At 49.5% G+C, this 24,718-nt stretch overlaps 1 protein-coding gene across 2 annotated transcripts; it reads left to right on the plus strand.

Moving 5' to 3' along the window:
- Positions 1-17,244: 17,244 nt before the first annotated feature.
- ZNF467 (zinc finger protein 467) lies at positions 17,245-24,340 on the plus strand. Of its 2 annotated transcripts, XM_049769418.1 has the most exons (5): positions 17,245-17,373; positions 17,769-17,840; positions 18,193-18,312; positions 18,800-18,913; positions 22,755-24,340. In XM_049769418.1, the coding sequence occupies exons 2-5, from the start codon at positions 17,807-17,809 to the stop codon at positions 24,242-24,244; spliced, it is 1,758 nt and encodes a 585-aa protein (XP_049625375.1). In that variant the 5' UTR covers positions 17,245-17,373; positions 17,769-17,806; the 3' UTR covers positions 24,245-24,340. The 2 variants fall into 2 exon arrangements, with proteins under 2 accessions (XP_049625375.1, XP_049625376.1); XM_049769419.1 differs by lacking the exon at positions 17,245-17,373 and having other exon boundaries at positions 17,752-17,840.
- The last annotated feature ends 378 nt before the right edge of the window (positions 24,341-24,718 follow it).

The raw sequence follows: 24,718 nt of genomic DNA on the forward strand, positions 1-24,718 counted from the left end.
GGGCCAAGAAACAAACAAAAGAAAAATACAAATAATGTTCAGGAATCTGAAGTATATAACTGGATGTATTTTTATATATGTTCCATGTAGCCAACACTATATCAGGTATAGAAAATTTTCAGCAGCACTGTCCAGAGCTCTACTGTGAGCCTCTCAGTATGAACAGAGGAAAAAAACTACAGAAAATAAAGAAACAATATTATAAAACAGGAGAAAGCAGGGCCATTATTGATGGCCATCTGGGATGAGAAAATTGTTCTGTTTCTAGAACTGAGTTGTCATGACCTAAGGTGGTTTACTTTATAATTATTTATTAATTTATGCATTTCTCTATAAATAATAGATAACAGTACAATTATGTGCATGCATTCTATGTACAATTATGCTAATCTATGTGTTTTAGGAACATAGCTCAGTGGTCAGGCCACATGATTTTCATACACCAGACAGGAGGCTGAATCCCATCACCATCTTCCCCCACCTCCCAACACCACTGGCTCTTGTGATCCCCAACATGGCAGGGCCTGAGGTTGCTCTAAACCACCTGACTATGTTGGCTAACATCATTGAAAGTGGTCCTTTGGTTTTCCTAAGCCCAGCTTCAGAGACCTACTCAAAACCTAAATTAACTAATAAAATAAAACATTTTATGTAACTTTTTGTTAATATTCATGGCCACATGGAAAGCACAACTCTTGGGTTCTCACCCATAGGGAGTTCACAAGTGATCATTTTTGACTAGGCGACCCATTATTCCTGCTATACATGTGCTTCTGATCCCTGAACTGTATTCCTGACACCCTGAATGGTTATTTTGGTGGGCCACACCTAGTGGGGCTCAGAGATTACCCCTAGTTCTGCATTCAGGAATCTCTCTCAGTAGTGCTCAGGGGATGCTGGGTATTGAATCCAGTGAGTAGCATGCAAGGCAAGCAGTTTATCCATTGTACTATTTCTCTGCCCCTATTTTTCAATAAAAGAAATTATAGTTAGTGTTGAGAAATACTGGAATAGGGCCCTGCAATAGCAGGGCATTTACCTTGTATGCACCAGACTCAGATCTAATTTCCAGTACCCCCATATGGCCCCCTGAGCACCACTAGGAGTAATTCCCGAGTGCAGGGCTAGGAGTAACCCCTGAGCATCGCTGGCTAAGGCGAGAGAAAGAAAAAGGAAGGAAGGAAGGAAGGAAGGAAGGAAGGAAGGAAGGAAGGAAGGAAGGAAGGAAGGAAGGAAGGAAGGAAGGAAGGAAGGAGCAATGGCGCAGCTGTAGGGCAATTTGCCTCGCACTGGCTGACCCATGGTGGATCATGGTTCGATCCCCTGGCGTCCTATATGGTCCCCCAAGCCAGGAGCGATTTCTGAGCACATAGCCAGGAGTAGCCCCTGAGCGTCACTGGGTGTGGTCCAAAAATCAAAAAGAGAGAGAAGGAAGGAAGGAAGGAAGGAAGGAAGGAAGGGAGGGAGGGAGGGAGGGAGGGAGGGAGGGAGGGAGGGAGGGAGGGAGGGAGGGAGGGAGGGGGAAAGAAAGAAAGAAAGAAAGAAAGAAAGAAAGAAAGAAAGAAGGAAGGAAGGAAGGAAGGAAGGAAGGAAGGAAGGAAGGAAGGAAGGAAGGAAGGAAGGAAGGAAGGAAGGAAGGAAGGAAGGAAAAGAAAGAAAGAAAGAAAGAAAGAAAGAAAGAAAGAAAGAAAGAAAGAAAGAAAGAAAGAAAGAAAAGAAAGAAGAGAAAGAAAGAGAAAGAAAGAAAAAAGAAAGGAGAGAAAGAGAGGAAGGAAGAAGGAAAGAAGGAAGACTCCAGCCACCCCGACTTTACATTCACTCTAACATGCCCTACTATTGTCCACCTCCAGCCCTTTGCACATACTTTTTTCACTTTACTGTGATTTTTCTTATCCTTCCATCTTCAGGGGTCTCAAACTCAATTTACCTGTGGGCCGCAGAAGGAAAAGTCAGGGTGATCCTTGAGTGCAAAGTCAGTAGGAAGCCTTGAAAATGGGGGGGGGGGGGGGTGACCCAAACAACTAAAATGAAAAAAAAAAAAAAGATTCCTCTAGGGCAGGGCCACAAAATGTTGTACAGAGGGCCGTTGTGGCCCACGGGCCACAAGTTTGAGACCCCTAATCTAGATACATCTTATTGTTCAATCTTGACTTTACATGATATCTCCTCCAAGAAGTCCTCCCTAATGATCTTATCATCCACATATACCCACCCCACTTCCCAAAGCATCTGGCCTGTTATATCTCACATATCATCTCAGTTATTGCATTATTATGATCTGAAATCAATCTACCTGGTGATAAGTTGTTTATTATCTACACACACCTCACATGAATATGTGAGGGCAGAGCCCTTATCTGTTTTCTTTCCACTTGTAGTCACAGGGAGCACACATGGGACTGGAGCAGAGCTGAAGCTTCCTCAACATGTATTCCATAAGTAAATGAATGACTGATTGATTTCCATTTCCTTACACTCTAATCTTGTACACATCACATCCAATAAATTTTTATTGTATTAACAAATGGATATAGAATGTGCCAGAAGACCTAAACAACTTCAAATCTATCATGATCCAGGCATGTGGTTTATCTTCACTCCATCAACAACTTTTCCTGACTCATTTGAAAGATTGCAAAAGGAATGTCTGTTCTATTTAAAGAAGTTCCTGATTGTCTGGCTATTTCTTTTCACAAAAAGGATTTCAAACATCATATAAAACTATGGGTCCATTTCACCAGATTTAAAAAAAAAAATCAGACTCAAAAGAGGGAAAAGGACTCAACCCAATTATTGTGTGTCAAAAGAACAAGATATCTCATAAACATGATATCTCATAAATCCACCACAAATACCACTGAGGTACAGTCTGTCATGAAAGCCACCTCGATGCCTCTGTAGAGCACCTAAGAATAATAAAACAAGCATAGTAGTCACTGAAAAAAGAAGAAAAAGAGAAACTACACCTGTCCAGTGGGGCCCGACTGGGAAAAATTATGAGTGCTGCCTGTGTGTGTCTGTCTACTGTCCTCTTGCGTGAACCTCTTGGAAGTGGGCCGAAAAGAGACTCCAGAAGAGCACGGCTGCATTCGCTATGCAGCCGTGCGCCTTTCTAAGGAAAGAACACCATCGCAACAAGAAGAAAAAAATCACACTAAGAACTGTGCTGGATTACTGAAGCCCAGCATTTCTCTCCGGACTGTCTTCTCTGCTGCGTGCTCGGGACTAAGATTTGATCCTGTGTGAGGCTTCACCCACAGAGGACTCCTCTCCCTTGGAGGCAAGTCGGCCCATCTAGAAAGGGCGGAGCCACAGGAGTGTGGCTGCCTGCATCATTTAGCCAATGAATACCACAACAACACGTAGAAAAACCCACAATACAAGTGTGACAATGGGGAAACAACGCAGGCCAGCATCAGACATAGAGAATGAAAATGACAATTCTGATGACCAGATAATGACCAACCAACTAATCAACCTCTCAGATAAGGACTTTAGACTAGCAATAAGGAAGATGCTCAACGAACTCAAAGAAACCATGGATTGAGTTGAACAGAACAATAATAAGAACCAAGAAAATATGAAGACAGAAATCACAAAACTCAAAACTGAAATAACATGTCAACTAACAGGCCTGAAAAAGTCAGTAAACAAAGTGAATGACAAAATGGATAAGTTCTGGGACAGAGTATCAGAAGCTGAGAATAGACTTGGTGCTGTGGAAGATGAGATAAATAACAATTCCATACAACGGGAGAGATTGGAAAAAAAAACTTACAGCAAATGAACAGACAATGGAAAAATTAGTCAAAGAATGGGAACAGATGAAAATAGAAGTCTATGATAAGATCAACAGAAACAACTTAAGAATCATTGGAGTCCCAGAGACCCAGGAAGAAAATTTCCAGGAAGAATCAACGGTCAAGAACATCATTAAAGAGAAACTTCCAGAGCTAAAGAATATATGTGATCAAATCCTGCATGCTCGAAGAGTACCAACCAAAAGAGACCCCAGAAAAACTACCCCAAGACACATCCTAGTCACAATGACGAATCCCACAGATAGAGACAGAATTCTGAAAACAGCAAGATCAAAAGGGGAAATCACATTCAAGCAAGCTTCCCTGAGATTTACAGCAGACCTGTCACCAGAAACACTCAATGCCAGAAAGCAGTGGTGGGATATTGTGACAAGACTGAATGAAATGAATGCTTCACCTAGAATACTGTACCCAGCAAAACTCACTTTCCGGTTTGATGGAAGAATACATGGTTTCACAGACAAAAAACAGCTCAGAAACTTTACAGACTCAAAACCAGTCTTAAGAGAAAAACTGAAAGATCTAATTTAAGACAAGACTAACCAAAAGACACACCAAATGTCGATATAAAGATGGCATTAAATCCCAGGACAATTCTTTCTCTCAACATCAATGGACTAAATGCACCAGTTAAGAGACACAGAGTGGCTAAATGGATCAAAAACTCAATCCAACCTTCTGCTGCCTACAAGAAACGCACCTGAATAGCCAGAACAAACATAGACTCAAAATAAAAGGCTGAAGAAAAATTATCCAAGCAAACAACACCCATAAAAAAGCTAGAGTGGCCATACTAATATCAGATAATGCAAACTTTATACTCAGAAAAGTTGTAAGGGACAAAGATGGACATTTTATATTAATCAAGGGGTATGTAGAGCAGGAAGAAATAACTCTCCTAAACATATATGCACCGAATGAGGGGCCAGCAAAATATTTAACAAAACTGTTGACAAATCTGAAAAATAATATCAATAACAACACAATAATTGTGGGGGACCTCAACACGGCTTTGTCAACACTGAATAGGTCAACCAGACTGAAACCCAACAAGAATATACTAGACCTGAAAAGAGAAATGGAAGAAAGAGGCCTAGTGGATATATATAGGACACTCCATCCCCAGAAACCTGGATACACATTCTTCTCCAATGTACATGGGTCATTCTCCAGGATAGACTACATGTTGGCACATAAAACATACCTCCAAAATATCAAGAGGATAGAAATTTTGCAGACTACCTTTGCTGACCACAAGGCTCTGAAATTATTTGTGAATTCCAAAGGAACTCAGAAGAAAAACTTTAACACCTGGAAGTTAAACAGCCTCATACTGAATAACCAGTGGGTCCGAGATGAAATCAATGAGGAAATCAATAGGTTCCTGGAAACAAATGACAATAAAGACACAAACTATCAGAACTTATGGGCACAGCAAAAGCAGTACTGAGAGGAAAATTTATAGCTTTGCAAGCACATGTCAGGAAGGAAGAAGGAGCTTAACTGAGTAGCTTAATGACACAGCTAATAGAACTAGAAAGTGCTCAACAAAAGGACCAAAAAATAGGGAGGCAGAAGTAAATAACAAAGCTGAGAGCAGAAATCAACGAAGTGGAAACCCAAAAAACAATCTGAAAGATCAACGAAAGCAGAAGTTGGTTCTTTGAAAAAATAAACAAGATTGATAGACCACTGGCAAACCTAACAAAGAAAGAGAGAGAAACTTGATAACTCGTATTAGGAATGAAAAAGGAGAGATCACTACTGATATGACAGAGATTCAAAGGGTAATCAGAAACTACTTTGAGAAACTCTATGCCACTAAAAATGAGAACCTGGAAGAAATGGATAAATTCTTGGACTCTTATAATCTTCCACGGTTGAAGGAAGAGGATGTAGCATATCTAAACACCCCCATCACTATTGATGAAATTAAAACGGTAATCAAATGTCTGCCCAAAAACAAAAGCCCAGGCCGAAATGGATTCACTAATGAATTCTTTTAAACTTTCTGAGAGGAACTACTACCAATTCTGGCAAGACTCTTTCATGAAATTGAACAAACGGAAACACTTCCAAATAGCTTTTATGAAGCCAACATCACCTTGATACCTAAACCAGACAGAGATGCTACGAAAAAAGAAAATTACAGACCAATATCGCTGATGAATACAGATGCAAAGATCCTCAACAAAATCCTGGCAAATAGGATTCAATGCCTCATTAAGAAGATCATCCACTACGATCAAGTAGATTTCATCCCAGGAATGCAAGGATGGTTTAATATCCGTAAATCTATCAACATAATAAACAACATCAACAACAAGAAAAATAAAAACCACATGATCATATCAATAGATGCAGAGAAAGCATTTGATAAGGTCCAACACCCATTCTTGATCAAAACTCTCAGCAAGATGGGAATGGAAGGAACCTTTCTCAATATAGTTAAGGCCATCTATCACAAGCCAGTGGCAAATATTATCCTCAATGGAGACAAACTAAAAGCCTTCCCTCTAAATTCTGGCACAAGACAAGGCTGTCCTCTCTCACCACTCCTATTCAAAATAGCACTGGAAGTACTCGCTATAGCGATTAGGCAAGAAAAAGATATCAAGGGAATCCAGATAGGAAAGGAAGAACTCAAGCTCTCACTGTTTGCAGATGACATGATACTCTACTTAGAAAACCCTGAAGACTCTACCAAAAAGCTTCTAGAAACAATAGACTCATATAGCAAGGTGGCAGGCTACAAAATTAACACACAAAAATCAATGGCCTTTCTATACACCAATAGTAATAAGGAAGAAATGGACATTAAGAAAACAACCCCATTCACAATAGTGCCACACAAACTCAAATATCTTGGAATCAACTTGACTAAAAATGTGAAGGACCTATACAAAGAAAACTATAAAACTCTGCTCCAAGAAATAAGAGGACACACGGAAATGGAAACACAGACCCTGCTCATGGATTGGCAGGATTAACATAATCAAAATGGCAATACTCCCCAAGGCATTATACAGATTTAATGCTATCCCTCTAAAGATACCCATGACATTCTTCAAAGAAGTGGATCAGGCACTTTTGAAATTCGTTTGGAACAATAAACACCCTAGAATAGCTAAAGCAATCATTGGGAAAAAGAATATGGGAGGAATTACTTTCCCCAACTTTAAACTTTACTACAAAACAATAGTTATCAAAACAGCATGGTATTGGAATAAGGATAGGACCTCAGATCAATGGAATAGGCTTGAATACTCAGAAAATGTTCCCCAGACATACAATCACCTAATGTTTGATAAAGGAGCAAGAAATCCTAAATGGAGCAAAGAAAGCCTCTTCAACAAGTGGTGTTGGCAGAACTGACTAGCTACTTGCAAAAAAAATTGAACTTAGACCCCCAGCTAACATCATGTACGAAGGTAAAATCCAAATGGATTAAAGACCTCGATATCAGACCCAAAACCATAAGATATATAAAACAACACATAGGCAAAACACTCCAGGATATTGAGACTACAGGCATATTCAAGGAGGAAACTGCACTCTCCAAGCAAGTGAAAGCAGAGCTTAACAGATGGGAATATATTAAGCTGAGAAGCTTCTGCACCTCAAAGGAAATAGTGCCCAGGATACAAGAGCCACCCACTGAGTGGGAGAAACTATTCACCCAATACCCATCAAATAAGGGGCTAATCTCCAAAATATACAAGGCACTGACAGAACTTTACAAGAAGAAAACATCTAATCCCATCAAAAAATGGGGAGAAGAAATGGACAGACACTTTGACAAAGAAGAAATACAAATGGCCAAAAGACACATGAAAAAATGCTCCACATCACTAATCATCAGGGAGATGCAAATCAAAACAACTATGAGGTACCACCTCACACCACAGAGAATGGCACACATCACAAAGAATAAGAATAAACAGTGTTGGCGGGGATGTGGAGAGAAAGGAACTCTTATCCACTGCTGGTGGGAATGCCGTCTAGTTCAACCTTTATGGAAAGCGATATGGAGATTCCTTCAAAAACTGGAAATCGAGCTCCCATACGTTCCAGCTATACCACTCCTAGGAATATACCCTAGGAACACAAAAATACAATACAAAACCCCCTTCCTTACACCTATATCCATTGCAGCACTATTTACCATAGCAAGACTCTGGAAACAACCAAGATGTCCTTCAACAGACGAATGGCTAAAGAAACTGTGATACATATACATAATGGAATATTATGCAGCTGTCAGGAGAGATGAAGTCATGAAATTTTCCTATACATGGATGTACATGGAATCTATTATGCTGAGTGAAATAAGTCAGAGAGAGAGAGAAAAACACAGGTTGGTCTCACTCATGTATGGGTTTTAAGAAAAATGAAAGACATTCTTGCAATAATAATTTTCAGACACAAAAGAGAAAAGAGCTGGAAGTTACAGCTCACCTCAGGAAGCTCACCACAAAGAGTGATGAGTTTAGTTAGAAAAATAACTACATTTTGAACTGTCCTAATAATGAGAATATGTAAGGGAAATGGAAAGCCTGTCTAGAGTACAGGCGGGGGTCGGGTGGGGAGGAGGGAGATTTGGGACATTGGTGATGGGAACGTTGCACTGGTGATGGGTGGTGTTCTTTACATGACTGAAACCCAAACACAATCATGTATGTAATCAAGGTGTTTAAATAAAATATATAAAAAAAGAAGGAAGAAAGGAAGGAAGGAAGGAAGGAAGGAAGGAAGGAAGGAAGGAAGGAAGGAAGGAAGGAAGGAAGGAAAAGGAAGGAAGGAAAAGGAAGGAAGGAAGGAAGGAAGGAAGGAAGGAAGGAAGGAAGGAAGGAAGGAAGGAAGGAAGGAAGGAAGGAAGGAAGGAAAAGGAAGGGAAGAAAGAAACTGTAACATTTGGGGCTGGGAAGGTAGCGCTAGAAGTAAGGTGTCTTGCCTTGCAAGTGCTACCGTAGGACGGACCGCGGTTCAATCCCCCGGCGTCCCATAGGGTCCCCCCAAGCCAGGAGCGACTTCTGAGCGCATAGCCAGGAGTAACCCCTGAGCATCAAACGGTGTGGCCCGAAAAACCAAAAAAAAAAAAGAAAAGAAAAGAAAAAAACCGAAACTGTAGCATTTACATATTTGGAGTGGGAATAGAAAAAGGTGCCACTACTTAAAAGAATTGGAAAGGATCTTAAAAATGTTTAACATATGGGGCTGGAGAGATAGAATAGTGGTAGGGCGTTTGCCTTGCAAGCGGCCGACCCAAGACCAACAGTGGTTCGAATCCCGGCATCCCAGATGGTCCTGGTGCCTGCCAGGAGCAATTCTGAGTACAGAGCCAGGAGTAACCCCTGAGCGCTGCTGGGTGTGACCCCAAAACCAAAAAAAAAAAAAGTTCATAAACTCACCATGTGACCTAGTAATTTCACTCCTAGATATGCATTCAAGAAAACTAAAATGCATCCACACCAAGATCGGTACAATAATATTCATAGCAGTTGCAACGCATGGCCTACCTGTGTTCCATCCCCAGTATCAACTCTACTCCCCAGGAGTTGATTCCTAAGCACAGAGCCAGGAGTAACCCTTGAACAATTTTGGGTGTGGCAAAAAATAAAGTAACTCCTCCATATTCATCAGTCCAAGATGCCATCCCTGCAGGGCTCCCGTCCACATCACTCAAGCCATGGTGGTGGGCACAAGGCCAGTGCCCATGCACCAGGCTGTAGGGACCCCCTGGCGGCTGTGAAAGAGGCGACGCCCGTCGCACTGCCCACAGCACCCGCTTTCAGGGCATGCCCTGTGGGCAGCAGAGGAGCAAGAGCAAGTGGTATCTTTGTAGAGTTCCCAGAGGGGAAACCGATAGAAGAGGGGATCACTGAGACCCTGGGGGCTCCAGGCAGAAGGACTCCGGAGAGGGACAGTATGCAACAGTTGGACGGGGAGGCCAGGCACAGAAACTCTAGGTTACTGAAGTCTCCTTCTGCCTGATCCTGGAGTCAGAAGAGAGGATGGCAACTTGGCAACCCCCAAGGGCTGAAATCTGAGAGATGGCCCCCTGAGCCATTGGTCAGTATGCTGTCAATTGAGGGGGGAGGCTGCTGTGTACTGCCTGGCACAGTCCTGGGTGGAGCTGGGCAAGGTGGAGCACAGGGCCTCATGCCAGCCCTGGAGTCTGCTGCCCACAGGTTTCCACACACTAAACAAAAAGGCCTGCTCCCCACCCTGATGGGAAAGACAACCCACCTACCCCCAACACTCAGGCACCCAGCTTTGCTTCTCTGTGTCTTGTTATAATCAAACAGGGGAGCCTTGGAAAGGCCTGCCTCTGAGATGATGCAGTAGAGCCTGTCTTTTCCCAGAGAAAGGATTGGGGGCTGGGAATAGCTTATCTCTACTCAGGGGAAGGGGACCCAATGCTGACCCTCCTGCTCCTTACCTAGTAATAGCATGCTTCGAAGGACAGTGCAGCAGCAGCTAACATGCATGCTGGGCTTCCTCTGCACACTTAGGGGTGGGGAAGCTCCTAATCCCTGAGCACCTCCATACACCTGCCAGCAAGTGGGGTTCTTTCTGGCCAGGGGACCCTAACTAGTATCCTGGGAAATAGCCAGATGACCCATAAGTGCTTCAAAGCCCCATTGTCATGTGAGTCCATTAGTACAGACATTTGGGATTGGTGGGGGGCAGCAAAGTGTCAATTGTGGTAGGGGTCAGGGAAGTGAGGTCACTGGATAATTAGCAACACCTCGAGAGATACTCCCCACAGTAGGGGCTTCAGGCTGGCAGCCTGGGCATTGGGGGACATCAGAGTTCAGAAAGACCCAGCTCTACTATTGGGTAGGTGTGGAGTAAAAAGGAAGGGTCTCACCTCTGTCAGGGAGATGCAAGGAATTCCGAAAGGTGGCAGCTCATACCAGCAGCCCTGTCTAGCTCCACAACACAAAATTGTCAGGGTGTAGGTCGAGGGTCAGTGCTGGCCCACTCTCTCTACCCAGACCTCCTCACTGGCAGGCTGCCTGCATAGTACCTGAGCACTGGGGTCCTGAGAGGGTTTAAAATGTAGTGACAGGCCAGGGAGACAAATGGGAGGGTAGATGTAGGAGCCCACTTCGATCCCCTGAACCAATAGTGTGGCCTGTGCATTGGACCATCTGCTGTATTTCCAAGTGCACACAGAACTTGTCCACCTCAACTCTGATCCCATCAGCACAAATGTCTCACTAGCATCACACACACACACACACACACACACACACACACACACACACAGAGCACTGGGACCGGAGAGAAAATAATACAGCGGGTAGGATACTTGCTTTGCACCCAGTGAACCCAAGTGTGATCTTCAAGTTTGATCACTGGTGTCTTATTTCCTAAGCCTATCAGTAGTGATTCCTAAGTACAGAGCCAGGAATAACCCCTTAGCAGTGCTTGGTGTGTCCCAAAAGCAAAAACAGAAAAAGCACCCCCCCCCCACACACTCCTTTCTAGGCTGTACTGGTGGTCACTGCTGCTCTGAGAAGGAAAGACCTTGGTCCTGATCACAGAGAGGGCCAGAGGTCACAGAATGGGGGAGGGGATAAAATGAATGACCTCCTGGCACCCCTGCATTTTTTTTTTTTGGTTTTTGGGCCACACCCCGCAGTGCTCAGGGGTTACTCATGGCTGTCTGCTCAGAAATAGCTCCTGGCAGGCACGGGGGACCATATGGGACCTGGGATTCGAACCAACCACCTTTGGTCCTGGATCGGCTGCTTGCAAGGCAAACACCGCTGTGCTATCTCTCCGGCCCGTCCCCCTGAATTTTTAAAAGTCTCTTCACACTAGGGGCTTCAGGGGGGAAATAGGCTTGGGAGTACCCAAGCAATTGTCCCTTATTCTGCTTTCTGAACCTCCCACACACACACACACACATACTCCTGAAGGGAGATGTGGCAGGTGGAGAGGAAAAAGAGGCATACTCAGAGAACTTGACTGCAGCTCCTTCCCCACAAGCCTGCCACCTCCAGGAACCACAAATAAACCTGGTCTGCCCAGACCCAGGGCGCAGTGAATTCCATGCAACAGGCTAGGTTTCAGAGATATAGGTGGCCCAGGGAGGCAGAAGGGAGATAACTTAGTATCAACCCAGCCCCAGCCCCACTTGGTCACCCCACTCTCTGAAGGGCAATTTTGTGGGGTTGCCCTTCCTGAGACCAAGCAAAGTTAAAGCTACATGGAGGTTCGGAATGGTTGGGGGATAGGGCAGATCGGGAACAGGAACCAGTGCTGCATTATAGTTTATTATTGAGCATCTTTTCGTTGTTGTAAATGTCTTTATTGTTTTTAGTTTTTGGGTCACACATAGTGGTGCTTAGATTTAGTCCTGGCTCTATGCTCAGGGATCACTGTTGGTGGGTTTGGGGGACTAGGTGCCAGGGATCAAATCCAGGTTAGACTTGTGCAAGACAAGCACCTTACCTACTGTGCTATCTCTCCGGCCCCCTGGTTTTTGAATCACACTTGGCTACTCTCCTAAGTAGCTCTGGAGTTGCTCCTGCAGATGCTGGGGGGTGGAGGGAAGGGGAATACAGTGCTGGGGATGAAACCTGAACCATTCATATGCAAAGCCATATTCTGGCAGGTTCGCCTTCTCCCTGGCCTCTTCTTCCTATCTGGGATAGCTCCTGATAGGCTCAGGGAACCACATATAAAGCTGGGGATGGAAATGGTTTGGACACATGCAAGTGCTTTAATCTCTCTGTATTATCTATCTCCAGTCTTATCTCTGCCCTTTTTGGGGTTGCTCAGGGCTTATTCCTGGCTGTGTTCAGGGATCACTGATGCTTTCTGGATGCATGTAAGGAAAATGCCCTAAGTACTGTACTGGCTTTCCCATCTTTGCCTTTCTTTTTAGTTTGTTTTTGGGCCATATCCTATGGTGCTCTTGGCTCCACGCTCATAAATTGCTCCTGGCAGGCTTGAGGGACTATGTGGGATGAAGGGGAATCGAATCCAGGTCCACCATGTGCAAGGCAAATGCCCTACCCACTATCTTAATAGCTCCAGCATCATCTCTGCTTTCTTAAACTCACACAACTAAGTCCCAACACTTTCTTCTCCAGGTTGTCTCTCTTCAAAATGCCCAAGTGTCCTCCATTCTCAGGACGCTGGGCAGAGCTGGATCTTGCCTCACTCACTTGTAGGTGAAGAGAATCTACTGCCCCTCTAGGGAAGGTCCATCTGTCTGCCCCAGGATTGGGGGAGGCTGGTGAGATGCTGTGTCCTCCCACTGTTGGGTTGCTTCCTCCACCAGGATGATCTCTGTCCACCCATACCAACTGTGGGGATAACAGCTGCTGTCACTGTGCCCTCTGTGGTAAGCAGGGGTGACTCAGAACCACAGCCCCAGGGAGTTCATGTATGAAGGGGTAGAAGAGAGAAGCATGGGGAGAGGTCCTCAAAGAGTCATGGTTTAGGAAGAGGATCTTTATTTTGTCTGGGGACCACACCAGGCTGTGCTCAGGGATTATTCCTGGCTCTGCACTCAGGAATCTCTCCTGGCAGAATCAGGAAACTGTGTGATCATATCTGTGTCAGCTGTGTATAGAAAGTGTCCTACTTGTTGTACTATTGCTCTGGCTCTGGCAATGAGGCTTAAAGGTGCCAAGGGGGACTGCTGGCCCTTTAGCTCAATTCCAGACCCTTCCAAATCAGAAGAATAGCAGCTACCGAGCTTACCTTCAGGATGTGGGAGAATGTGATTGTGAGTGTGGGGGCGGCACTGCCATGGCAGGTGAACACACAGTATAGCCCTGAGTCCAAGGCCACTGAGGCCCAAGGGAATGAGGTTTATCTCAGCCAGGTACAGGGGCCCAGCTGCCTAGAGCAGATTAGACCAGCTCAATCTGCTCTGAGGAAGCCGGCTGGTATGTAGTGAATGCACATACAATTTCTCCAAGATTCTGGGTCGATGTCCTCTGCACAGACGCCAGCTCCTCCCCAAACTTCAAAAGGACACAGGGGTAAGAACTGGGAACACCAGGATTGCATATTTACCATGTTCTAAAGATAGTTTCATAACTTACTGGATTGTGCAGGGGTGCCTTGTTGCTGCACAAGGGCTGCCTTTCCATGTCAAATGATTTTTACTTAAAGTTCAGGAGCCTGGGGCTGGAAAGATAGCACGGAGGTAGGGCATTTGCCTTACATCCAGAAGGACAGTTGTTCGAATCCCGGCATTCCATATGGTCCCCTGTGCCTGCCAAGGGCGATTTCTGAGCGCAGAGTCAGGAGTGACCCCTGAGCACTAAAGGGTGTGACCCAAAAACCAAAATAAATAAATAAATAAATAAATAAATAAATAAAGTTCAGGAGACTGAGAGTGAGTACACATAGGTACTTGTCTTGTATACTGCCGACCTGAATTTGATATGGGTTCCCCATCCTCCCTAGAGTGATCCCTGAGCATTAAACCCCCCAGCACAGAAAGGTGTGATTCAAAAAATACCGCCTAAATTTTGGTGGGGTCACACACTCAGCGGTGCTCAGGATTTACTCCGGGTGCTGACTCAAGAATTACTCCTGGCAAGGCTAGAGTGGTAGCACAGCGATAGGGTTCCATTCCTGGCATCCCATGCTCCACCCCACCCCAGCCTGCCAGGAGCAATTTCTAAGCTCAGAGCCAAGAGTAACTCCTAAGCACCAATGGGTGTGGCCCCAAAACAAAACAAAACAAAAGAATTACTCCTGGATGTCAGGAATTGAAAACCCAGGTTGGTCATGCACAAGGCAAACTCACTACCAAGCCACGCCACAATTGTTTTAAATAACAAAATAAAATAAAGTTCTAGCCTTGGAATCAGCCTTGTTCATCCTCCCTATTTCCTGCTTCTATGGGGAAGTGAGGGCCAGTGAACAGAAATGAGGGGTCAGTGGATTGACCCTGGGGTGCACAAAGAGTCCCCTTTCCTCTGTGTGATCTGACCTACTGGAACTGGTCATGGGTGGCCAGCTGGATCCACTGACCAGAGATCCTTAAGTTTCCAGGCATTTGGGGGCTCATACCAGGAAGCCTGAATCTGCACAGAGGGATCTCAGGGGGAGAGGGAGGGAGGGAGGGAGGGAGGTCTGGGGTGGGAATTACAGGAGCACCCTGAGTACTTCCTGGTCACCAGCTGCAGAAAGGCCAATGGATGCAGTTGGGGCCTCCAACTGTCCTTGAGGCCTCACACCTGAGTCCCACCAACTGTAACAGCCCTAAATCTAGGCCTGCACCTCACAGCCCTAAGCCCCACACCCCACACCCAGGTGTGGAAACTGGTTGCAGGCAGGTATTTCTTTGCTGCTGCCCCGTAGGTGATCCCAGGTTTAAGTGGGCCCTAGAGAGCCTACAGTCCAGGGAAGGGCCCCAGGCAGGATTCAGGGTGCAGACAAAGTCTCTCCTAATCTCTGCACATACAAGCCTGGTCAGTAAAACCTGGCACCAGGTTCCAGGGTTGGGGGGCAGGGGAGGCTGTGAGAAGTCCATTCATAGCAGATGATCCCATTCACACCCTTTCCTGGAGCCCAGAGCCATTGGGGGACCTTCTGGTCTGGACACTGTGTGTTGAAGGTGACTGCTGTGTGACAGCTTCTTGGTCCCCAGTCACCTCCGCCTTTGGGGGTGTGTGAGTATGGAATATGGGCTACTCATAAGTCCAGGGGTGATTCTCACATAGCCACACCAGAACTCACTAGTCGACAGGGGAGAGAATATCAAGTCCCCTGTGTAAGGGGGAGGAATATGCGACGCGTGGAGTGGCGGGAGACATACCTGCCACATTTTCGAGTAAGTAGAAAGAAGGAACTTCCAGAAGGCTGTAGTAGCAAGGGACCGAAAGCCCCAAAGAAACCTCCTAAGGCTAGGGGTCCAAGTGGGACCCACACACAGGGATGCCCCCCCCACTCCACTGTGTCCCTCCACCCCCCCCACTCGCAATTTCGACTTGGTGGGCGTGCAGGGACCCCGACACCGCTCCTCCCGCCTCCCGCCCCCGGAATGCAGCTGCAGACTTGGGGGGCTCAGATACCATCTCCCAGGGGGATGGTGCGGGTCTCCAAGATCGGGTGCGCAGCGCGCGCGGGAGGGAGACGTCGGATAAGGCGAGTGAGGGGGCACCCCCGCTCCCTCCCTCCAGGCGCCCCCTCCCCAGCACCTCCGCCCCGCGCTCCACCTATCCCCGGCTCCTCCCTTGGCGCCGGCCCGCACCCGCCCTCGCGCGCCGGAGCCCTCTCTCCCGGCCTCCCTTTCCTCCTCCACCACCCCTTCCCCGCCAGGCTCCCCTCCCTCCCTCCCTTCGCTCCCCCAGCACCCACTTCCCGGCCCGCCGCTGCCCACCACCTAGGGCGCCCCTCCACCCGTCCGTCCGGGACCCTCGGCTCGCAGCTTCCCTCTGCGCTCCCCGCCAAGTTTGGAGCTGTCAGCGCGTCGGTCCCTCCGTCCCCAGAACCCCAACAGCGACGCCATTGCCAGCGGCGCCCATCCGGCAGGAGGAGGGGGCCCGGGGTCCCTGGGAGCGCGGCGTTGGGGACCCCCCTGGCCAGGCCGCAGGGGAGGGTCTCAAAGGGGCGCCCTGCAGAGGGGACCTTTGCGCGCGCGCTGCGCCCTGCTGCGCCCACCTCCCGATCGCCTCGACAGGTGACAGCCCGGGCGTTGGGGAGGGAAGGACGGGGAGGGAGGGAGGGAGGGTCGCGCAGGGGGGAGGGGGAGAAGCATTGGGGGGCTGGGGGGGAAGGGGGGGTCCCAGGAGATGGAACCCGAGCCCGGAGGGGACAGGTGAGCCCCAGGACGAGGGAGGGGGCCGGACCCATCCACCCACCTAACCAGGAGTAGGGTGGGAGTGCGGAGGGAGAGGGTAAGGGGGAGAGGGAGGGTAAAAGGGGGAGGGTAAGGGAGTAGCATTACCCTCCCCCCCAGCTGTTGCCCCCCCCAGCACCACCCAGGCGCAGCTGGGGGTGCAAGAGCGGTGGGGGCGGGGAGATCTGGGGCCCCGGAAGGGAAGGGAAGGGAAGGGAAGGGAGGCGGCGGGGAGGGGAAGGAAGGAGCGAGCAAGAGGGGGGCGGGAGGGATGGGGTGCCTGGAGCTCGAAAAGGGAGGGGAAGGGAAGGGAAGTGAGAGGGGGAGGGGGAGGGGAGGGCGGGGAGGGAGGAAGGAAGGAAGGAGGAGGGATGGAGCGGGGGAGGGGAAGGGAGCCGCCGCCTGGACTCTCTTGACAGCCCCGGCCTGGCTGGCGGGCGCAGGCCTTAGGGTCTGGGTCGGGGGGCAGTGGCCGCTGCTAGGGTCACCCAAGGGGGCGGGCCCGGGGCGGGCCAAGACTGCGGGGCGGAGGCCAGGAGAGGGGGAAGGGAGTCCCCGGGCGGGGGAGGGCGGGGAGAGCTGCCGGAGCCGCTTCCTGCCCACGGCGGGGGACCCTGGTTTGGGGCCCGACTGAGACTTCCACCTCCGCCCACCGGCTGGCTCCTGGTTCTGCGAGCCCCCACCGACCGTGGGAGGATTGGGATAGAACCCTGATGCCCCCCCGGAAAGGTTGGGGAGCCTGGGGACAGGCCTGGCCCTGAGCCACCTGCCTCAAAGGGCCCCAGATTCCCCAGAGCTGCAGAGCCACCTACCTCCTGCTTTCTGAAATCCACTTTCCTTCACTTCCTCACATGTGCCTGGGGACCGCATTTTGGGGACCGGTGGGTGTTGGGGGTTTGCGGCAGGTGGGAGTTGTCCTGAAGAGTTGGGGGTCAGATGGGAGCTGTGCTGAGGGGCTGGGGGGCAGGTAGGGGCTGTCTAAGGGTTGGGTGGGAGCTGTGGGGGAATTGTGAGCAGGTGGGAGCTGGGAGGGGGTGTTGGGGAGAGAGTGGGGGACGTCCTGGGATTTTGTGGAGGGTTCTGACCTAGGAGACTTTGAGCCCAAACTGTTGTTTCCCCTTTAGGGTCCCAGACTGTTTACCTAGAGGTGCCCTAGGCTGCCATGAGAGAGACCTTGGAGGCCTTCAGCTCTCTGGGTGAGTGGCAGATATGAAGGGTGGGGCACTGGAAGGGGGTACCTACTGCCCCCCCCACAGCTCACTCCACAGCTAAGTGTTCTCTGAGCCCAGTGTTCTCTTGAGGGCCGTGACCTTGAGGTTCCAGGTGGGCTGTGTACTGTTTTGTTCCTGCAGTGCCCAAGTTTCTTTTTTCTCCTGTACTTAACACAGGGGCTGACCTTGTCCCTGTCCAGGCCTCTAACGAGCCTGGAACCCCTATTCAGCTTGGCTACAGATCCTCCTGACATAACTGGATGCACAGCTGGGAAGGACAGAGAATCCCCTGAGTCCCCCTCTTTATGTTATCTGAACTCACCTTTTTCCTGGACAGGAGGATTCTCTGTGGGACCGCTGGAAATGGCGCCCCAAAGTGAGCCCGGGGAAAGACCCCACGGTGTTCAGGAGCAGGCCTCCCTGTTGGAAGGAGAGAGAGCACTGAGTGCACATTCTGGTGAGTGGTGGGTGTGGTTCAGGGAGGGCTTGGGCACCTGCCTTAGGCAGGTCAAGTTAAGCACCTGCTAATGTTGCAGCTATTCAGGCCTTTGGACTATCTCTATGAGAGAAAGAGGCTCCCCTACTTGTCCTGACTCTGCTGTTCTTGAGGCCAAGAGCACTATGGGGGTTGGGGTTTCCAGACCTTGGGAGAGTCCTGGTAAAATAGTAATGAGATTTGGGGAAGATATGAAGAGTGAGGACACAGCTGTGCAGACCCCTTCTCCAGAGCTGTGACAGCAAAGCCCTGACTGCTTTGGATAAGTCTCTTCTCCATGATTTGCCTTGGGAGTGACAGCCCTCCTCCCTAGGGCCCCTTCCCAAGGTGGGTTACATCCCCCACCCCAGTCTTACACATGTAGCCATAGCAGCTGCCCTGCAGGTAGGATATTTGGGGTTCCACAGCTGTCCCCGGAGTCCCTAACAATTTTCTCTTCTTTGCCCAGGACCCGAGGTCCCCCCTCCCAAGGAAGGCACCCCCACAGAAGAAGCCCAGGCTCCGTGCCAAGGAGCTCAGGCCTGTGGGCCTTGGAAAGCAGAGCCGATAAGCTCCTGCACTGGTGAGTCTCCCATATCCAGCCATTGCAGGGGCTCAGGGTGACAGCTCCAGATGTGAGGTAGCCATTCTAGGCCATTCTAGAATAAACCAAGCCTTGGGCACATCTGCCCAGGAAGGTTGATCCCCAGAGAAACAAAGGGACCACCCATCTCAACATCTGTTAGTGTCCCTCCCATCTCCCCAGCTAGGTCCATATTGTTGGGGGACTGTCTGAAGATCATCAGTGTTGAGCCTATGATTGGCTGCCTAGATTTGCTCCTGATCCCAAATCTTCACTCTTCATGGTCCTGTGTGCTCTAAATCGGTTGATCAAGCTGTTAATTCTCTCCACATTCCCACCCATCACTTCCTTCCACTCCCACTACTTTATCATCTTTTGCCTGAGTGACATCATTTATTCCATAAGGATGTATCCAGTGCCAGCTGTGGAGGAGGAGAGTGGAGAGGTGGGGTTTGGGGGATGTAGACCTAGACTTTTAGCCTTGTTCTATCTACACTTCCTCCCAGAGTTAGCTCAGCTATCTCATTCCTGGAGCTCCCTCTGCTCCCCCAGAACTGGAAGAAGTGACCCCCGTAACCCCCTGCTTGTGGAAGCTTTGCAACACTTTACCCACACTGCCATCCTAGAGTAGTCTTATAAGCAGGGAATATCACCTGCCTGCAAATCTAGCTGATACTAATTGCACTAGAACAAAGAATGAAAAGAATAACAATAAAAGTGTTGACAGGAAGCTCTAGATGCTTCTTTAGATTTACAATTAGTCCATTAAAGACTTGACTTGTTTGTTTTGTTTTATTGCCACACCAGTGATTCCCAGGGGTTTCTTCTGGCTCTCTACACTCAGGAATTATGCCTGGTGGTACTTTGGAGACCATATTGGATGTGGGGATTGAACCCGGCTCAGCTTCTGAGAGGCAAATGTCCTCCCCGCTGTACTATTGCCCAGGCCCTCTCCTTGTCGTTTTATACTGTATTTTGAGAGAGGCGTACACCTCAGCTCTGAAGCAGCTGAGAGAGCACAGTAGGCTGAAAAATGACTGAAACAGTGTGTTAGAAGAGATCAGGTTGGCGAAGAGGAAGGGTTTAATCCTGGGAGCTGTCAGAACCTTGGACTATGTTAGGAAGAGAGCCTCAGAGGCAGCTGGAATTTAGCTTATCCTGTAATAAGGAGCTATTGATGAGCAGCATGGCGAAGTGAAAATGAAGGCAGTATCACCGATGATCCTGAGTGTCGGAGAAACAAGGGGTTTCACTGTGCCCTTCAGAAGTTATGTACCTTTAGGTCGTTCCTGCCGTCATTGGCAGACAGGAAATGGGAATAGGAAATAGGAGCCTCTGATTCAAGATTCACAGACCAGAATCCCTGGGGGGTGGGGGGGGGGAGGTTAATAAAGACCAGATTCCCAGGTCCTGCTACCATAGATGTACTTTGTAAAAGCTCCTCCTAAGCTCATGGTTTAGGGCCATGGACTAGTCCCGCAATGGTGAACCTATGGCATGCGATTAAGATATGCGACGCGTGCTGTACAGTTTTTAGATACTAAAATCTTGTTATTAAGGTTTAATTGATATGCTGGCACTTTTGAGGAAATTTTTTGGTTTTGTGTGGCAATTTAGGCACTCAGGCTCAAAAAGGTTAGCCATCACTGGACTAGTCTGACCCTGACCAAGAAGCCAGCTAACAAGGATCTAAGGAAGGAAGCTATCCAAGGTCAAGGTCAAGTCCTGGCTGAGTGTATTCCAGGTCAGGATCCCAAGCTCCTTCTTCTGGGATGGGTCTCTGCAGTACCCAGAGGTCAGCTCCAGATGGCCCTCTCTGTATCTGCTAGTCTGGCCTGTGTGTGAGCTCCTGTAAAATCAACCTCCCCTTTCTTTTTTTTTTTTTTTTTTTTTGGTTTTTGGGCCACACCCGGCATTGCATTGCTCAGGGGTTACTCCTGGCTGTCTGCTTAGAAATAGCTCCTGGCAGGCACGGGGGACCATATGGGACACCGGGATTCGAACCAACCACCTTTGGTCCTGGATCAGCTGCTTGCAAGCCACTGTGCTATCTCTCTGGGCCCCAACCTCCCCTTTCTAAAGGGTGGCAGAGGGAGTTTCAAGACTGGAGAGGCAGGGAGCAAGGAAAGCATGGAAAGTCCCATGGAAGGTCCCAGAGTCTGCTGAAGAGAAGGAGACAGGAAACTCAGGTCACCCTGGGAGCATTGCCAATCTGAAGATGGGTCTGGGGGTCCAGAAAGGAGCCTGATATAGACAAGAGGATCGGCTTAGAGGTGAGGGTTAGGAAGGGAGAGAGGAGCGAGGGAGAATGAGAGAGAGGTCTGCCATGGTGGCAGGCTGGGCCAGAGTGATATGGAAACTGGGTACAGTGGTGGTGGGAAGTGTACATTGGTGAAGAGATGGCTGTTGGGCACTGTATGACTGAAACACAGTTAAAAAAGAGGGTTATGGGGCCAGAGTGGCTCAGTGGTAGGGCATTTGCCTTGCACGTGGCTGACCTAGGATGGACCACACAGTTCAATCACGGTGTCCTATATGGTTCCCCAAGCCAGGAGTGATTTCTGAGTGCAGAGCCAGGAGTAAACCCTGAGTGTCACTGGGTGTGGCCCAAAAACCAAAAGAAAGAAAGGAAGGAAGGAAGGAAGGAAGGAAGGAAGGAAGGAAGGAAGGAAGGAAGGAAGGAAGGAAGGAAGGAAGGAAGGAAGGGAAAAAAGAAAGAGGGCTATGCCAGGAGCAATTTCTGAGCACAGAACCAGGAGTAACCCCTGAGCGTTGCAGGGTACGGGCCAAAACCCCCTAAATAAATCAATAAATAAAATTGAAAAAATAGGAGAGGGCTAGAGGGGCTGGAGACATCGCACAGCGGTTGGGCATTTACCTTGCACTCAGCCAACCCGGATGGACCTGGGTTTAATTCCCAGCATCTCATGTGGTCCCCCAAGTCAGCCAGGAGCAATTTCTGAGCGAAGAGTCAGGAGTAAGTAACCTCAGAGCACTGCTGCCAGGTGTGTCCCAAAAACCTAAATAAATAAATAAATAAATAAATAAATAAATAAATAAAGGGCAATAATAAAAGGCAATAAAAGGTAGGGCACTTGCCTTACATGTAGCCCACCCAGGTTTGATTCCGGGCATCCCATATGGTCCCCTGAGCCGGCTATTAGTGATTACTAAATGCAGAGCCCAGAGTTACCAGAATATTACCAGATATGGCCCAATAAATACATAAATATAACATCAAATAAAATTTAAAAACAAAATAAACGTCTTCTGTTTTCCTGGCGACTGGAACCTGAGGACCCCAAGGTGTTATTTAGCAGCAGGAGGGAGAAGCCTCCAAGTTGGGAACCCAGGGGTTCAGGAAACCTCTGATCCAGGTCCTTAGAGCAGAAGTCAGACTAGAAAAGTCTAGAAGCTGGGGCTGGGCGGTGGCGCTGGAGGTAAGGTGCCTGCCTTACCTGCGCTAGCCTAGGAGACGGACCGCGGTTCGATCCCCTGGCGTCCCATATGGTCCCCCAAGCCAGGAGCGACTTCTGAGCGCATAGCCAGGAGTAACCCCTGAGCGTTACCGGGTGTGGCCCAAAAACCAAAAAAAAAAAAAAAAAAGAAAGAAAAGTCTAGAAGCAAAGGTCGCAGTGGCAGGAAACATAGTCTAGATAAACGGGGTTGTAAGGGGCTGAAGCCATAGAACAGCGGATAGGGTGTTTGCCTTGCACGCTACAGACCTGGTTTTGATCCTGGGCATTCCTTATGGTCCCTGGAGCCTGCTGGGAATGATTTCTGAGCGCTGCCGGGTGTTACCCAATCCCATCCGTAACCCTAACGGTCTCATCTATTACAGGGGATCAGTGGGTGATTCGCAAGGTGAAGGTGGAGGATGAGGAACAGGAGGCTGCTGAGGAGGTGGAGTGGCCGCGGCATCTGCCCTTGCTCCCTGGCCCTTTCCCCCAGCCAGACTTTGGCCCACTGGCCACCACTTATAAGCTGGAGCCTGAAGCCCCGGGGCCAGTGGCTGGTCTGGCGCTAGCTAGCTGGACTCCGACCTCGGAAAAGCCCTATGCTTGTGATGAGTGCGAGCGTCGCTTCCGAGACCAGCTGACCTTGCGGCTGCACCAGCGGCTGCACCGTGGAGAGGGCCCGTGTGCCTGCCCGGACTGTGGCCGGAGCTTCACCCAGCGCACACATATGCTGTTGCACCAGCGCAGCCACCGTGGGGAGAGGCCCTTCCCGTGCTCCGAGTGTGAGAAGCGCTTCAGCAAGAAGGCTCACCTGACCCGCCACCTCCGCACGCACACGGGCGAAAGGCCCTACCCGTGCGCCGAGTGCGGCAAGCGCTTCAGCCAAAAGATCCACCTGGGCTCGCACCAGAAGACGCACACGGGCGAGCGACCCTTCCCGTGCCCGGAGTGCGAGAAGCGCTTCCGTAAGAAGACGCACCTGATCCGCCACCAGCGCATCCATACGGGCGAGCGGCCTTACCAGTGTACCCAGTGTGCGCGCAGCTTTACGCACAAGCAGCACCTGCTGCGGCACCATCGGGTGCACGACGCCGCGGTGCGCTCCCCACGGCCCTCGGAGATGCCCGCCTTGCCCGGCTCCACCGTGCCACAGAACCCTCCTGGCCCGAAGCCTTTCATCTGCACTCAGTGTGGTCTGTGCTTTGACTGGAAGAACAACTTCGCCACACACCAGCAGCAGCATGGCAGCGAGGAGCAGCGCCCTTTTGGATGCAATGAGTGTACCTCTGCAGACCCTGCTGCTGCTGCTGCTGCCAACACTTTGACATCTCCAGATAGCCTGATGACAACGCCTTGTGCCCGGGCCTCTGAGCGCACCACCTGCTGCCCGGACTGCGGGCGCAGCTTTGCCCATGGGCAGCACCTGGCCCGCCACCGACGCACACACACGGGAGAACGACCCTTCGCCTGCGCGCAGTGTGGCCACCGCTTCGGCTCCAGGCCCAATCTGGTGGCGCACGCCAGGGCGCACAGTGGGGCCCGACCCTTCGCCTGTGCGCAATGTGGCCGCCGCTTCAGCCGCAAGTCGCACCTGGGCCGCCACCAAGCGGTGCACACCGGTAGCCGCCCACACTCCTGTGCCGTCTGCGCCCGCAGCTTCAGCTCTAAAACCAACCTGGTCCGCCACCAGGCGATTCACACGGGCTCTCGCCCTTTCTCCTGCTCTCTGTGCGGCAAGAGCTTCAGCCGAAAGACTCACCTGGTGCGTCACCAACGCATCCACACTGATGTAGAACATCAGGGCTCCGACGCTGCTCTCGAGGCCCCAGGCTGGCCCGCTCCCACTGTGGCGGCACCCCAGCTCTTCTTTTGAGCCGCGGCCTGCACCACAGCTGGCTATTCCCCTTCTCTCCGCTGGGGAAGAAGCAGAAAGGAGACCGGCTTTGACATCCCTGACAAAAAAAAAAAACAAAACAAAAAAACACTGAACACAAGGAGGCTCCCTCCCATAAAGAGAACCCAAAAACACGCTTTGGGGGAGTATGGTTGCCCCAGGAAGCGTGTTAGTGGAAGGAGGCAGTGAGTGCTTCTCTGTACTTTGTGTCCCATTACATATCACAACTGAAAGCTCTAGGATTGCTTGTGAGTTGGAAGAGGAAACCCTTGACTCTTGCCTTCCCTATCCCCCCTTCATCTGTGCGCCCCTTCCTCTCCTGTTCTCCATGAGGTTATTTGAGTGACTGGTGATGACCCCACCTAGATAAAATATAACAGGAGGGATATTGGGGGGGGGGGGAATATAACAGGAAAACCTGCCATGAAGCCTTCAAGACTGGGACTCAGGCAT

The sequence above is a fragment of the Suncus etruscus genome, chromosome 1 (genome assembly GCF_024139225.1).
Source record: "Suncus etruscus isolate mSunEtr1 chromosome 1, mSunEtr1.pri.cur, whole genome shotgun sequence".
NCBI classification, from domain to species: Eukaryota; Metazoa; Chordata; class Mammalia; order Eulipotyphla; family Soricidae; genus Suncus; species Suncus etruscus.

Coding starts and splice junctions, on each gene's coding strand:
- ZNF467 (XM_049769418.1), top strand. CDS start 17,807: ATGAGAGAGACCTTGGAGGCCTTCAGCTCTCTGG. Junction 17,841..18,192: donor GGAGGCCTTCAGCTCTCTGG/GTGAGTGGCAGA, acceptor TTTCCTGGACAG/GAGGATTCTCTGTGGGACCG. Junction 18,313..18,799: donor AGCACTGAGTGCACATTCTG/GTGAGTGGTGGG, acceptor TTCTTTGCCCAG/GACCCGAGGTCCCCCCTCCC.